Genomic DNA, 16467 nt, shown 5'->3' with positions numbered 1-16467 from the left:
TGTTTTCATTTTATTTTTTCTGTTGTCTTTTTGTTTCTTTTTCTGAATTGATGCAAATGTTCTAAGAAATGATCAGGATGATGACTCTGCAGCTATATGATGATATTGTGAATTACTGATTATGTAGAATGGAATGATCACATATTGGGAATGTTTGTGTTACTTTCTGTAATTTTTTATTTTAAATTAATTTAAAAAATTAAAAAAAAGAGCTGGCGTGACTATATTATTTTCAAATTAGACTTTCAGTCAATAAAGATTACAAGAGAATCTTGAATAGGGCATAAGATCTTGTTGGTTTGTCCAGGTCAGTGTGATGCCCTGATATATCCCAGAGTAATTTGGGCAGTGAATAAAGGAGTATTTGCAATGTCTTCTTGGATTGGGGAGAAAGGGGGGAATATTCAACTTCTTCATTTGGAGAATTCCTGATATTTTTTCAAGCAGTGGGGACAACCAAATTAATGGGCTGAGCCCTTGATCTTGGGGTTTGTACTATGAAACTTATTCCTGTAAGTCTACTTATAATTATACCTAAGAGTCATCCCAGAGGGGCGATAAAAAAGAGTCATCCTCAAAACCTCTTTTGTTGCTCAGATTCAGCCCCTCTCTTAGACAGTTTGGCAGGTGAATTCACTGCCCCCTCCCCCAATGTGTGACTTGACCAAGGGTATAAATCTCCCTGGCAGTGTGGGACAGAACTCCTGGCTTGAGCCAGGACCCAGTATCATGAGATTGAGAAAGCCTTCTTGATCAAAGAGGGGAAGAGAGAAATAAGACAAAATAAAGTTTCAGTGGCTGATAGATTTCAAACAGAATCAAGAGGTTATCCTGGGGGGTTATTATTATGCATTATAGTATACAGATATCCCTTTTTAGTTTATGGTGTGTTGGAGTGGCTGGAGGGAAGTACCTGAAAGTGTTGGACTGTGTTCCAGTAGCCTTAATTCTTGAAGATGATTGTATCACGATAAGCTTTTATGATATAACTGTGTGATTGTGAAAACCTTGTGTCTGATGCTCCTTTTGTTCAGGATATGAATAGATGAGTGAAAAAATATGGATTAAACAATAAATAAATAATGGGAAGAATAACGGGTAAAATAAATTGGGTAGATTGAGACTAGTGGTCAGTGAGAGTGGGTAAAGGGTATGGAATGTATGAGTTTTTCTTTTTTTTTTCTGGAGTGGTCTAAATGTTCTAAAAATGATTGTGGTAATAAATGCGCAGCTATGTGATATTGTGAGCCATTTATTGTACACCATGTATGGACTGTATGTATATGAAGATTTTTCAATAAAAATTTTTTTAAAAATTATGAGACAAAGAAGGATATTATAGATTGATAAAAGGCTCAGTCCAGCAAGAAGATAGAATGAGTATAAACATGTATATACCTAAACAGAGCTCCAAATCATATGAAGCAAAAATTAACATAATTGAATGGAGATCTAAGTCTACAATAATAGTTGGAGATTTCAATACACCGTTTTTAATAACTGATAAAACATCTAAGGAGGAGATCAATAAAGAAATAGAGGACTTGAACAACACTTCAACAAATTCGACCTAATGGACATATCTAGAATATTCCTCCCAGGAACATCAGAATACACTTTCTTCCCATTTGTACTTTGAACATTTTCCAAGACAGACTATATGTTAGGCCACAAATCATATCTTAATATTAAAAAAAAAAAACTGAAATCAATGATATAGCTTTCACAATGTGACTGTGTGATTGTTAAAACCTTGTGTCTGATGCTCCTTTTATTTACCTACATCAACAGACAAGTAAAACATATCGAATAAAAATAAATAATAGGGGGAACAAATGTTAAAATTTAAAAAATTTAAAAAAATGGAATCATGCAAAGTATCTTTTCAGATTATAATGAAAATAAAGCTAGAAATCAATAATAAAAGGAAAACCAGAAGAATTACAAATATATGGAAAATTTTTAAGTGCTGTTAACCAATGGGTCAAAGAAGAGATCCCAAGGAAAATTAGCAGATATCTTGAGACAAATAAAAACCAGCGTACAGCATCCTAAAATGTACGAATTGCAGTGAACCATTGCTCAGGAGGAAATTTATAGCTATAAATGCCGACATTAAAAAAGAAGAAAGATCATAAAACAGTCACCTAACTTCACACCTAAAAAATCTGGAACAAGAAGAGCAAATCAAACCCGAAGTTAGTAGAAGGAAGGAATAGAAAAGATTAGAGCAGAGATAAATGAAATAAAATCAGCAAAACCAAAAGTTAATATTTTGAAAAAGGTCAATAAAATCAACAAACCTTTACCCAGATTGACAATTAAAGAGAGAGGATGCAACTAATATCAGGAATGAAAGTTGGGACATTACTACTGACCTTACAGAAATAAGAAGGATTTTAAGTGGGTACTATGAACACTTGTAGGCAAACATAACGTGTGAACAAAGAAAAATGTAGGACCAGATGATTTCACTGCTGAAGTCTACCAAACATTTAAAGAAGATTTAAACTCTTTCAAGAAATAGAAGAGGAGGGATTCTTCTGAACTCATTCCATGAGGCCAGCATGACCCTGAATCCAAAGCCAGATATAGACAGGGCAAGGAAAGAAAATTACAGACTCGCATCCCTTTTGAATATAGATGCAAAAATTCACACAAAATACTGGCAAACTGAGTCCAACGATATATTAAAAATGTCGGACCTTGACCGGTGAGATTTATCCTTCGAATACAAGGGTATTTCAGCATAAGAAAATCAATCATTGTAATACACCACATTAATAGAATGAAGGACAAAAATCGTCTGTTCATCTCAATTCATGCAGAAAAGGCATTTGACAAAATACAGCATCCTTTCACAGTAAAAACAATCCAAAAATTAAGAATAGAAGGCAACTGTCTCAACACAATAAAGGGCATTTATAGAAAACCCATAGCAAATATCCTATTCAGTGATGAAAGACTGAAAACTTTTCCCCTAAGATCAGAAACAAGACAAGCATGTCTGCTGTCACCACTGTTATTCAGTATTGTACTGGAAGTTCTAGCCAGAGTGATCAGGCAAGAGAAAGAAATAAAAGGCATTCAAATTTGAAAGCAAGATGTCAGATTATCTCTATTCATAGATGTCACAATCCTATATATAAATAATCCTAAAGAATTAACAAGAAAGCTATTAGAACTAGGAAAATAATTCAACAGAGTTCCAGAATAAAAGGTAAACAAAGAAGTCAGTGGTAGTCCTATAAACCAGTAATAAGCAGTCTTAAAAGGAAATCAAGAAAACAATTCCATTTACAGTAATAACATCTAAGAGAATAAAATGCCTAGGAATGGATTTAACCAAGGAAGGGAAAGACTAAAACACTAAAAACTACAAAACATTGCTGAAAGAAATTAAAGAAAACCTTAATAAATGGAAAGACATCCTGTGTTCATGGATTCAAGGCCTTGACATTTTTTTGTCAGTTCTGACTAAAATGATCTACAATTCAGTATAATACCTATCAAAATTCCAGCTTTTTTTTTTTTTTTTTTTTTTTTTTTAGAAATGGAAAAGCTGATCCTCAAATTCACATGGAATTGTAAGGGGCCCCAAGTAGTGAAAACAGTCTTGAAGAAGAACAAAGTTGGAGGACTCACGTTTCCTGATTTCAAAACTTAACTACAAATCTGCAGTATATAAAACAGTGTGGTACTAGCATTAGGATAGACATACAGACAATGGAATAGAGTCAGGAGTCCAGGATTAAATCCATTCATGTATGGCTAGTTGATTTTTGACAAGGTACCAAGTCCATTCAATGGGGAAAGAATAGTCTCTTCAACAGATGGTACTGGGACAATTGGAAATCTACATCCACGGAATGAATGTGGACCCCTGTGTTTCACCATATACAAAAATTTATTCAAAATGGATCAAAAACCTAAGTTTAAGAGCTATAAAACTCTTATAAGAAGACATAGGGAGATAGTTTGATTGAATGCTGTAAGTACTTGGAATCTCAGGTAGGACATGAGATTTTGCTGGTTTGTCCAGAGTGATGCCCCGATGAATCCCAGAGTGATTGGATCAGTGAGTGGAAAAGTATCTGCAAAGCCCCTTTTGGGAAGTGGTGAGAACGGGGAGAAATTCAACTTCCCCAAGTTGAATTCTTGATATTCTCACAAGCTGTGTGGACAACCAAAGCTATAGGCTGAGCCCCCAGTCTTGGGGTTTGTTCATATGAAACTTAACCCCGCAAAGTATAGGTCAAGTCTAATTAGAATTTAGGCCTGAGAGTCACCCCCAAGAGAGCCTTTTTTGTTGCTCAGATGTGGCCCCTCTCTCCAGCCAACACAACGAGCAGTCTCATCACCCTACCCCTCTCTACATGGGACATGATTCCCAGGGGTGTGGACCTTCCTGGCAACGTGGGACAGAGATTTTTGGAATGAACGGAGACTCAGCATCAAGGGATTGAGAAAAACCCTAGAATGAGCTGAGACTTAGCATCAAGGGATTGAGAAAACTTTCTCGACCAAAAGGGGGAAACGAGACAAAGTGTCAATGGCTGAGAGATTCCAAACAGAGTCAAGAGGTTATCCTGGAGGTTATTCTTATGCATGAAGTAGATATCATCTTGTTATTCAAGATGTTATGGAGAAGCTGGAGGGAACTGCTTGAAAATGTAGAGCTGTGTTCCAATAGCCATATTTCTTGAGGATGATTGAATAATGATACAGCTGTCGCAATGTGACTGTGTGATTGTGAAAACCTTGTGTCTGATGCTCCTTTTATCTACCTTGTCAACAAAGGAGTAGAACATATGGAATAAAAATAAATAATAGGGGGAACAAATGCTAAAATAAATTTAGTTTAAATGCTGGTGATCAATGAAAGAAAGAGGTAAGGGGTATGGTATGTATAACTTTTTTTTCTCTGATCATTTTATTTCTTTTTCTGTTATCTTTTTATTTCTTTTTCTAAATCGATGCAAATGTTCTAAGAAATGATGAATATGCAACTAAGTGATGATATTGTGAATTACTGATTATGTATGTTGTTTTATTTTGTTTCTTTATTTTTTTAATTAATAAATAAATTTAAAAAAAGAAGAAGACATAGGGAAATATTTTTAGGACCTTGTAGTAGGGATTGAATTTTAGGTTTTCCATCAAAAGTGCAAGCAACAAAAGAAAAAATAGGTAAATGGCACTTCATGAAAATTGAAGACCATTATTATCAAAGAACATTATCAAGAAAGTAAAAATAACCTATAGAATGGGAGAAAGTATTTGGAAACCATGTATCTCATTAGGGTTTAATATCAAGAATATAGAAAGAAATCCTCCAATTCAACAAAAAACCCTATTAAAAAATAGCCCCCCCCCCCCAAAAAAAGGCAAAGGATTTGAATAGCCATTTCTCCAAAGATGGTATTTGGGTGGTGTTCTAGTTTGCAAACTGCCAGAATGCAATATACAGAAATAGAATGGCATTTAAAAAGGGAAATTTATTAAGTTGCAAGTTTACAGTTCTAAGGCTGTGAAAATGTCCAAATTAAGGCAAGCCTGTGAAAATGTTCAGGTTAAAGCATCCAGGGAAAGATACCTTGATTCAGGAAGGCAGATGATGTTGTTCAGGGTTTAGCTGCAAAGGCACATGATGTCTGCTAGCTTCTCTCTAGGAATCTTCAACAGCTTACCGGGGCTCTGTCTGTTGGCTCTTTCGGTTGTGCTTGGCTGTCATGGCTCTGGTGTCTCTTGTGTCTCTGGTAGCTCTTTGTAAAATGGTTGTCTCTTGAAGGCTCCAGTAAGCAACCCACCTTGAATAGGTGGAGACACATCTCCATGGAAACTGTCTAATCAAAAGTTATCACCCACAATTGAGTGGGTCATATCTCCATGGAAACAATTAAAAAGATACCCCACCCAGCAACATTGAATGAGGATTACAGGATATGGGTTTTCTGAGATTCACATCAGATTCAAACCAGCACAGATGGTCAATAAGTTTATGAAAAGATACTTAATGTTATTACCTGTTAGAGAAATGCAAATTAAAACTAAGAGATAGGGCGGGCCACGTTGGTTCAGCAGGTAGAGTTCAGCCTGCCATGCCAGAGACCCAGGTTCATTTCCCAGTGCCTGCCCATGTGAAAAAACAAACAAAAAATTAAGAGAGAGCACTTGATACACACTAGGATGGCCATTTTTATAAAAAGTGAAAATAACCATTGTTGGTTGGTATGCAGAGATATAGGAACCCTTGTACATTGTTGGTGGAAATGTGAAATGTTAACACACTGTGGAAAACAGTTTAGTGGTTCACCAGAAAAGTAAACATAGAATTACCACATGACTGGCCGTTCTACTCCTAGGTATACATCCAAAAGAATTGAAAGCAGGGGTTCAGATATTTGTGTGCCAGTGTTCACTGCAGCATTATTCACAGTAGCCAGAAAGTTGAAGCAACCCATGTGTCCATAAATAGGTGAATGAATAAACAAAATGTAGTGTATCTATATGCCAGAAAAAGAAGTCAAGTGGTGAAACGTGCTACAATGGGGATTAACTTTTAAGACATTGTGTTATAAGTGAAATAAGCCAGACCCAAAAGGATAAGTATTGTGTGAATTTTTTTCATATAAAATATTTAGAATAAGGAAATTCATAGAGACAAAGCAGAATAGTGTTAACAAGGGGTGATGAGAAAGTTGAGTGGAAACTTAGTACTAAGTATGATTTTTGGTTTTAAATGATGAAAATAGTCTGGAAAAAAGTGGTGAAAGTTACACAGTATTGACAATGTAGTTAATGCCAAAGAATTGTTCACTTAAAATGGTTAAAATTATTTTTATGTTCTGCATATTTTGCAACAATTTAAAATGAACATTTTTAAAAAAAAAGATGAGGGAAGAGATTAAGACATTCTCAGAAAAGCAGAAACTGAGGAAGTTTTTTAAACCACCATATTGACCCTATAAGAGATGCTAGAGTTTTGTAGGCTGAAAGGAAAGGACCATAGACAACAGATTGAAGCCACAGGAAAAAATAAAGATTCTCTGGTAAGGGTAATGATAGGGATAAATATAAATGACAGTACTTTTGTATTTTGGTTTGTAATTCCATTTTGTATTTCCTACAGGATCTAAAAGGCAAATGCATAAAGTGTGATTGAAATTAGTGATTTGATACCATAATGTATAAACATGCAATTTATGACAATACATAAAAGGGGGGTGTCGTAGTGTATAGGACCATAGGGTGTGTATACTTTTAAAGGTAAATTGTCCTGAAAGCGGATGAGATGTTAAAGATTTAGGAAGTTAAATTTAGTTCAAAGAAAGTACCTGAGAATATGCAAGCTCATGCAGGCAGTAGTTAGAATACAGGTTGCTAGGACTGGGGGGTGCAGGAGCAGTGGGGAGTTAATGCATAATGAGGATAGGGTTTCAGTTTAAGAAGATGGGAAAGTTTTAGTAATGGAATGTGGTGAGGGTACCACTACAGTGTAAATATGAGTAATCTCACTGAATGGTATGCTTGGGAGTGATTGAGATGGGAAAATTTATAGTATGTGGCCATGATTTAAAAAAAAAAAGCAACTACAGAGAGTGACAATTAAATGTAATACATGATCCTTGATGGGATCTTGCAAGGGAGGGAAAAGGCTCAAAGAGACACTATTGGGACACATGAAAAAATTGGAATGTAGACTCTATTAGTTATATAGCTGTTAAATTTCTTGAACTTGATAACTGTGCTTTAGCACAGTAAGTAAGCACTTCAGTGAATATCCTAGGAAATGTATATGGTAGTGTTAAGTGTTAAAGGAACATGATGTGTACACCTGTACATCAGGAATGGATTCATAGATGGATGGAGAGAATAATATGGCAAGTGTGGCAAAATGCTAAAAGTGGTGCATCTATATTGGGGGTGGGTGGGGAGTAGATAAAGAGTATTTTAGCGTTCTATGTATTGGGTTTGTATTATTTTTATAGCTGTCTTGTAAATTTGAATGTGTTTCAAAATTAAAAATTTAAAGAAAAACATACCATAAAACATGATCCTCTGGAAAGTCTACAACTTGTGACTGAGGAGACCTGAAGAGCCCGAGAAAGCACTGTCTTATTTAGTGTTCTTTTATAACAATACCTTTATCCTGTTTACCCTTAGATCAACACTCTTCTTTTGTTTATCTTTCCCTTCGGAAGAGCAAGAAGGGAATGTTGCTGGTTGTGGAGAATCATTGCACTCTCTTAAATATGTATATTTTAGATAAATTACCTCTTAATCATCATCATTGTGTGAATCTTAAAAAGTACTGAATGTGCTGTTCGTAATTGAAACTGACACAACCTGGAGTTGGAGAGTGAACACAAGGTTTGGATAATATCAAACCTGAATTTCAATCCTGGCGTTGTCATCATCAAATAGACAATTTGACAAACCTCAAGCAGATAATAACAGTTTGGCATTTTATACAGAGTCTACAAAGTGTTAGACACTATTCTAGATGTTCTAGATACAGAAGTGGACAAAACTAACCATGTGTCTGTTCTCAAGGAGTTTATGTCCTAATGGGGTGGGTGGGAGTGGGGTGACAGACATTAAACAGGTGTAATGATGGTGGTGAGGAGTGATGATAATAGAGGTGCTATTTTAGATAGAGAGGTCAGAGAGGCTCTCTCCTTAGGAAGTTACATTTGAGCAGACATCTGAAGTAAGGGCTCAAGAAACACAGGCAGACATCTGGGGCAAGAACATTCCATGCAGAGGGGTTGGTAAGTAGGAGTAAGTAGGTAGGAGTGCGCTTGGTTCCTTGGAGGCACTGCAGGGAGATCAGCCAGGTTGTGGAGAGGAAGGTTAGAAGATTAGGTACTAGTCAAGGAGGACCTAGTGGGCCATGGTAGGATTTTGTATTTTAGTCTTAAGTGACATGGGAAGTTCTTGGAGATTTTTAAGCTGATATGACTTCCAGATAAAGAAATTAATTACTGTGGCTGCTGTGTGGATTGGGTGATGGAGGCAAGGGTAGAACAAAGAGATCGTTTAGAAATCTGTAGTAATCCAGACTAGAGATGATGAGAGGATAAAATGAAGTTATTACCTATCACCAAGAAAGGTTGTGAGACTTAATTTAGAAAATATCACTAAAGCCCCTGATATAGCCTATGCTACACTGTTAGGTTCCAGTATTTGTTAATTCCATCCCTTCCCTGGAGTTTGCACACAGGTGTATTAGCTCCATAGGGGAGAGGTTATTAAATAGAGATCAGCATTCAGAAAGGAACAGATTGTAAAACAGTACCTCAGTCATTTAACCCTAACAGAAGACTTATTTTTTTTTAAGCACTGTAGTTGGCTCACTGTTTATTCTGTTATCTCACCCACCTAAAAAGACCAAATCTGTGCCAGAACTCCTGGCTAGCTCTATTCTTATTGAGGCATTCAATCTTCACTTCTTTCTGTAGTTGCTATCTTCAACCATAGTTTGAGCAGCATCTAATATGAAGTATCTTTTCAGCTATCTCAACCTAGCCTTGCAAGTTGGAGCTCTCTGATGCTCATGTCAGGGGTGTCAAGTAGTTTGACAGGAAAGAGATTGTGTGGTCTTTGTTTAACATTTGAACTTTTTTCCTCAATTCTTTTGGCATTATCACCTTAATATGCCACCATGACTTCTGGGAGAGCAAGTTCATGTATTTTACTGCCGTGTAATTTTTGAGAAGAGCTTGATCCTTGCTACATAAGGAGCTTGCATTGTTGATTGGGCTTCCTTCACTTCAGAAGCTCACACCAATGTCTACTTTCTGGGCCTGTATATGTCTTGTTGGTAGACATTACCAATGAAACCCATGTAATCTTGACACTAAAGTCAGGGTTACCTACCCAAAGAGGGTTGCTGTCAGCGTACCTCCTCTTTGATTTACTCTGTGAGCAGTGCTTTTTTTTTTTTCCCCCTTTTTTCTTTTTTGGAACTAGTAGTCTATGTGATAGGTAATAGAAAAAGTGACTCCCCAGACCCTCACAAATAGAATTTTCTTTAACAGTGGTTAGCCTCTTAGGATGCTTTGGTTCCTTCTTTTAGAAGGGAGTTCAGATTACTGGTTCACAAGTCAGACTGTGGATACCTTTGCAATTCAAGTACTGTACTGCCCTCGCCCCCAACCAGATTTGTAAATGGATTGAGCCAGGCTTGTAAGAGCCAGTTCTCTTCAAGAAAACTGTTCTGTTTTCAGAGGGAAATCATTTTTCTATTCAACTCAGTTTTAGTGTGTGGTAGAGCCTTCTGCTTCTGCCTTAGCTGAGGCACAAATGAAAACCAGTATGCATGTTTTCAGGCAGCCCCATAGCCTTCTAAGAGCTGTGAGGAGAGGCAGTCTATAGGAAATGCAAATACCAAATGAGTGCATCTGTATTTTGTGAGTGTAAGAGATCCTACAGATGCACCTGTATTTTCTGGTTATTTGTGTGGGTAGGTACCCATCCACACAGCTTGCTGGCTGAAATATTTTAGCCAAAATAATGATTGGGAGTAAATGTTCCTGCAGACAAAGATGTAGATGTGATTTCAGCCAATTGCTGCAAATTATATGCTTATTTATCTAAACTTGGGCCTCTGCTGCTCATATCTGATGTCCCTGATATATTCCTTGAGTGAGTTGCCTTCTGTTCCATGACCTTGTCTTTTTGTTCATTACAGTGTGAGTGACTGCCCCAAGTTGTGTTGATGCCAGTCTGCCATGCTAGCCTGTCTACCAGGGCCAGGTGACTTGTCCTTTCAGTTTCTTTCTCACACGCAGATGAACACTGGACTTCAGAAATGTAAGTAATCTGGATCCCAGGAAATGGTGTGATCCCTTGTTTAATCCCTGCATCTGGGCTGGCCCATATACTGCACATTTTGAGTAGATTGACTTTGAACTTTGAGACTTCTGAAGTATTCTTCAGCTGAGACAGCAAGAAACACTGTAAAGGTTTTACCTGTCAGCAGTATGGTCACTATTCTGACCAAAAAGTTGCTTTTAAATACTAGAATTTCCCAATGCTGTGTAACATGGTAATTTTAAATGTTACTGATAGCTTTCTTTTGAGTAGTTATACATAATATCACCCTTTAAAGGAGTGTTTCAGTTTGAGCTCACATGAGGAATTGAATGAAAACTCAGTCCAGATTACTTACTGTATCTCTGAAACAAACTATTAACATTGTTCTGTTGTTTTGAACTCTTTGAGCACACACTGTCCTGGAAACTGACAGTTCCCTTTGGTTTTGCTGTCTGCCTTCTGAGCCAGTGTGACCTCAGTTCACAGTAAGAAAAAGAGTTTTCCCTCATGGAAGGGATGGGGAGCTAGTTTTCTCAGAGTCTCTCTGGATATATTTCTGCTAAAATATTTTCTGCAGGACTGAGCCTTTGAGAACTTTGTTAGATTCCTGTCTTAGACTGCTGGAATTGGGGATTTATACTTCTTATTTTCCCAGATTCTTACCTTCTATCTCTGTACTACATGATGTACAAGGAAAAGATTCTGTTCCTGGCTCACAACCATGTGCAATATCTGCAGGTGTGAAAACAGCCCCAAATTTGGAATAGACCTTCCTTTCAGAGCAAAGAGGAGAAATCCTTGAGGCATCTATAGGAGAAATTCTTGAGGCATCTAGGTTTATCTTTTAATAGGAGAGGATGTTCAGCACTTACTTGAATCCTCTATAACAGAGGTCAGCTTTTTCTCTTAAAGGCTAGATAAAAAATATTTTAGGATTTGCGGGCCATATGGTCTTTATTGTATCTATTAAACTCTGCCACTATAGAATAAAAGCAGTCAAAGACAATACATAAATGCATGAGCATGGCTGTGTTCCAATAAAACTTTATTTACAAAAACACACAGTGGGGAAAAAAAACAGTGGACAAATGTACCATACTAATACAAAATGTTAATAATAGTGAAAACTGTAGAAATGGGGGCATATGGAAACTCTGTACTTTCTGCATGATTTTTCTGTAAACCTATAGCTCCTCTTAAAAAAAAAAGAAAAAGAAAAACTGCCAGCAAAAACAGAACAAAATAGTAAAACACACAGTGGCTGGATTTGGCCCGCAGGCCTTGGTTCTCAAACCCCTGTTCTATGAGGTCATCTTCAGAAGTTAAAAATGATCTAGTTCTTATCTTCCTTTGAGGGAGATTAAGACTCAGAGCCTGACTAGTTCTGTTCTTTGAAGCTATGAAGTCAATTCTGCATAATAACAGAACTGAAAGTAGCAGTCTTCCTTCTCAGTTTCCAGATGCAATAGGCAAGCTCTGCTGCTCCAGCTTTGTCCTCAGCCTTTCTCTTAATAAACAATGATTGATGACATTGAAATGTGCTCCCTGACCACCAAATCAGCATACTAACTGCCTTGGACCCAGTTCTGGACTTTCAGGGACACAACTGGAGAGGGAATATACTTGAAGACATGATAAATTAACTAAGAGAAACTCAGTTTCTTTCTTTTAGGTTCATTAGCACACTCTGACAGCTTCATCCAGAGATGTGACATCAAGGGAAGAGCCATTTGAGAGAAGCAAATTGGTAGCTTTATCTTAGTACTCAGTTTGGGTCTCTACTCTGTTCTCCCCAAACCACCCCCAAATGGCCTCTGCCAACCAGTCCCCAAATCTGGATTCAAGAATCAAGATACCAGTCCTCCCTCGTTTCGGTTCACCTGTCCATTTGAGGAACAACATATTTGAATCCCTCGCTCGTTGTTATCCCTAAATACATTTTAAGGACATTTGCAGAGGAGAGAACTTAATTCTGTTTTTAACTTACCCTCTTTCTTCTCTCCTTCCCCAAAATGTACAAGGAGAAAAAAAAAAAAGAAGCCTGACGTGTGACCAATAGCTGTTCACATTAAACATTTACAGCTAATGTGAAATAACATAAGCTGTCTCCTTTGGGAGAGCCTTCTCCTGCTCCCACCCCTCCACCACCACCCATACTCAGAAGGGTCTAATAAGTGCTGGAAACATGTAGGGTGGTATCTGGAGAAGTAGGCATAGGGCACAGATGTGCTTCATATTCTCTATATTGGAAGAGTGAGTGCAAAGTAGGAGAAATGGACCAGGGATTGATAAATGGAATGTATGGCTTCTTGACCCAGCACTGCAAGTGACTTGGCTAATCACTTCTCCCCAGGTTGCAGCTACCATATGTACAGAATCAAAGGATTGATTCCTTCTAATTCTAATATTTTCTCTTCTTCCTTTCCCTTCTGTGAGTCTAGGAGAGTTTTAAATTTCACATCCTGGAGCTTTTCTTGGTTATATTTTATATGATGCTTTCAAATCACATTCCAGACACGTAACATTGATTTCCTTCATAGCAGAGCCTGGGGGGACAGTAACAAATGCCAACATTACTTTATTATACTCCTTCTTTGTATCTGCCTGTGAGGGGCCTGGAAATGGTGAATTGGTCTAATACCTGTATACTCTCACAGAAATACTAGAAATAATAGCTAACATTTGTTGAGTGTTTATAGTGTGCCTTGCACTGTATTGAGTGTTTTTATATATTTTCTCATTCATTCCTCAAAAATTCCTTACAGGAAACTCTAATATCTTTCTTTTAAAGATAAGGCATAGATAGTTTATCACTTGCCAAGGTGACCATTCAGTGACAGGGTTAGAATTCAGATTCCAAAGCCCGTGTTTGAAGCACACTACTTGTTGCCTGTCCACCTGTACGTATAGGCTCCTGCTGCTTATGCCACCCATGTCTTCTGATCTTCAAAGTAGAAGGATAGATAGGGGAGGATTCCATGGAAAAGAACAGATTCATAGAGATTGTTGTTCTTTTTCACCAAAGCTTTTTGCTATGTTTAACTCTCAGAGTCAAGGTCAGGTGGGTCCTGCAGTTGCAGATTCCTTGGTCAGGGTTATTTGTCCTGTCTGTACCCAGATTCAGCCAAACCTGCCATCTTTGAGTAGTAACTATGAACAATCATGGTACCTGTTCACATAGCATTGTTCCTTTTCTTTGAATTTTCCTGTTCATTGAATTTCATGAGCTTAGTAATTCTGTGAAGTAGAAGAGCAGATATCATCCCTGTTTATAAATGAGGAATGACTGAGACCAAGTGGTAACTTTCTATCCACAAATTTCCTATTCTATACATGGCTTTATGTCTCTGTTAATGACACCATTGGTACAAGATATTAAGTTGCTTACAAAGCTATGGTGTCTTGGCTATTCACTTAGGGGAAGATGTTTCAGAAAAATGAAAGATGCTAAGGGGTCTAAGGTAAGAAAGTGTTGAGAAAAACTTGTTTTGCTTTTTAAAAGAGGATTAGGTTTAAGTTTGTTATGTTTAAGGTGGGTGGTGGTGTATTTCCAAGTGTGGCCTCATGTCCTATGTCTTCATCTCATCCTTGGGGTTCTTCCTTAACAAGATACTTTAGCCTTGTGTCCACCCTTCCCCACCCTCAATTCCCTTTGATTCTGATTCTTTTATTTAACTGTTCTCACGACTGTCAACATCAGTGGGGGACAGGGCAAAGACAACTAATCAATGTGGATAATTTCCTCATTATATCTAATGCCAGGCCCTGGGGAGACCATAATCCTGAATGAGGTTAAGTTACCCACTTGTCAAATAGAGTCAAGAGGTTTTCAGAGTCGAGAGGTTATCCTGGAGGTTATTCTTATGCATTAAATAGATTTCACCTTGTTAGTCAAGATGTAATGGAGAGGCTGGAGGAAACTGCCTGAAAATGTAGAGCTGTGTTCCAGTAGCCGTATTTCTTGAAGATGATTGTACAATCATATAGCTTTCCCAATGTGACTGTGTGATTGTGAAAACCTTGTGTCTGATGCTCCTTTTATCTGCCTTATCAACAGACGAGTAAAGCATGTGGAATAAAAATAAATAATAGGGGGAACAAATGTTAAATTTAGATTGAAATACTAGTGATCAAGAAAGGGAGGGGTAAGGGGTATGGTATGCATGAGTTTTTTTCTGTTGTCTTTTTATTTCTTTTTCTGAATTGATGCAAATGTTCTAAGAAATGATCATGATGATGAATATACAACTATGTGATGATATTGTGAATTACTGATTATATGTGTAGAATGGAATGATCATATGTTAAGAATGTTTGTGTTTGTTATATTTTTTAAAATATATAAAAATTAATTTAAAAAATTAAAACAAACACCAATACCTCACTAACTGCAAACATGGAAAAAAAAGTTGCCCTCTTATTACCTGGCAAAGGCCATGGATTCTTCTGCCAAACACGCTCAGTAACCAATTCCTGAGACACCGGGTCTTCAAAGAGAGAAAGAGTTTATTACTAGGCACATAGTAAGAGAGCAGATGGCCTAATGGCTTGAAATCTGTCTCCATGAACTGCAGTAATTTAGATAGTTTTATTAGAGAAAAGGTGGGCAGGGTTTAGGATAATGAGTATAATTGCCCCAGATGATGTAATCAGAGGTGATCTAATTATTGACCAAGCACAGAGTGATTACGTGCTTAGTCACAGAATGTATGAAAGAAAAGGGCAGAATGAGGTACAGGTTTAAGTCTTAAGCTACTGCTCATGTCAGGAGGGCCCACTTAGGTTAAATCTGGTCTCGGTCATCAAGATAATTTTGGACTTGGAGTGGGTTAGTTCCAGACTAACCCAAGACCCTTTATTTACACACCTTAGGACCTATCTTTAGTGATTACAAGACTATAAAGTTGAAAAACTGGACAAATAGGTACAGGTGAAGGTCGCAAAGTTTTTACAATCATAGGGGCAGAAGATAAGGGCTCTGTAACCATTATCAGAGATCAAGGCAGCTGGATTAATTACAATTCAGAGATTTCAGGTATTTCCCTGTCTACTCCAATAAGCCAGAAAACAAAAAGGAATATTTATATAACGATTAAGTAATCAAAATCATCCCTTAAATCCTGATTCCTCAGTTACACTCTTGCCTGTGCTTGAAAGAAAAAAAAACAACCTTGGAGTTGACACAGTCTTTGAACAAAGGAACTCTTTTCTTTGTGGGCTTTTTTTCTCAACAAGATACTGTACCGCTCTCTTACTTGGCCTTCCAGGAAAAGCCCACTAATATGGGGGCGGAGTAGAGGAAGACCCAGCTGCACTTTATTTCCTTTCTGAACTAAAACCAAGTAACTGTTGAGTCCCATTTATTCAGTTAGGTGCTCCTATTCGTAATAGCACTTAACCAGGTATTTACCACCTGTCTGCTCTGGGTGGGGCACTGTGCTAGGAGCATCATATGATTTTGATCAGACATTTAAGTACAGTGGCCGAGTAGAGCAGCTTCTAAAGCAATTATGGCCCTCTGGGTTTAGGGACTATCTCTCAGTGATCTCAGACTTTTTTTCTATCTTCTTGTCCGGGAGAATATACAGAGGGTCAGAAAATAGCTCCACTTAATGGTGACTGAAGCCTGTTGGGGTCACTGGCTTA

General features: G+C 37.4%; 1 protein-coding gene across 6 annotated transcripts in view; it reads left to right on the top strand.

Annotated features, from left to right (window-relative positions):
* The window catches only part of FAM222B (family with sequence similarity 222 member B), an 86907-nt gene that overhangs the window by 62656 nt on the left and 7784 nt on the right, over positions 1–16467 (top strand). For 5 of the 6 annotated variants that reach the window (XM_077165317.1, XM_077165319.1, XM_077165320.1 and 2 more), the window contains exon 2: positions 10697–10818. In XM_077165317.1, the coding sequence (XP_077021432.1) occupies positions 10737–10818 (82 nt within the window). In that variant the 5' untranslated portion in view covers positions 10697–10736. Of the gene's footprint in view, positions 1–10696; positions 10819–16467 lie in introns of those variants that run through there. The other variant, XM_077165322.1, reaches the window with a different exon arrangement.

This window comes from Tamandua tetradactyla, chromosome 6 (genome assembly GCF_023851605.1).
Source record: "Tamandua tetradactyla isolate mTamTet1 chromosome 6, mTamTet1.pri, whole genome shotgun sequence".
Taxonomy (NCBI): Eukaryota; Metazoa; Chordata; class Mammalia; order Pilosa; family Myrmecophagidae; genus Tamandua; species Tamandua tetradactyla.
Note: the sequence above shows the minus strand (reverse complement) of the source record. Positions and strands in the feature narration are given on the sequence as shown.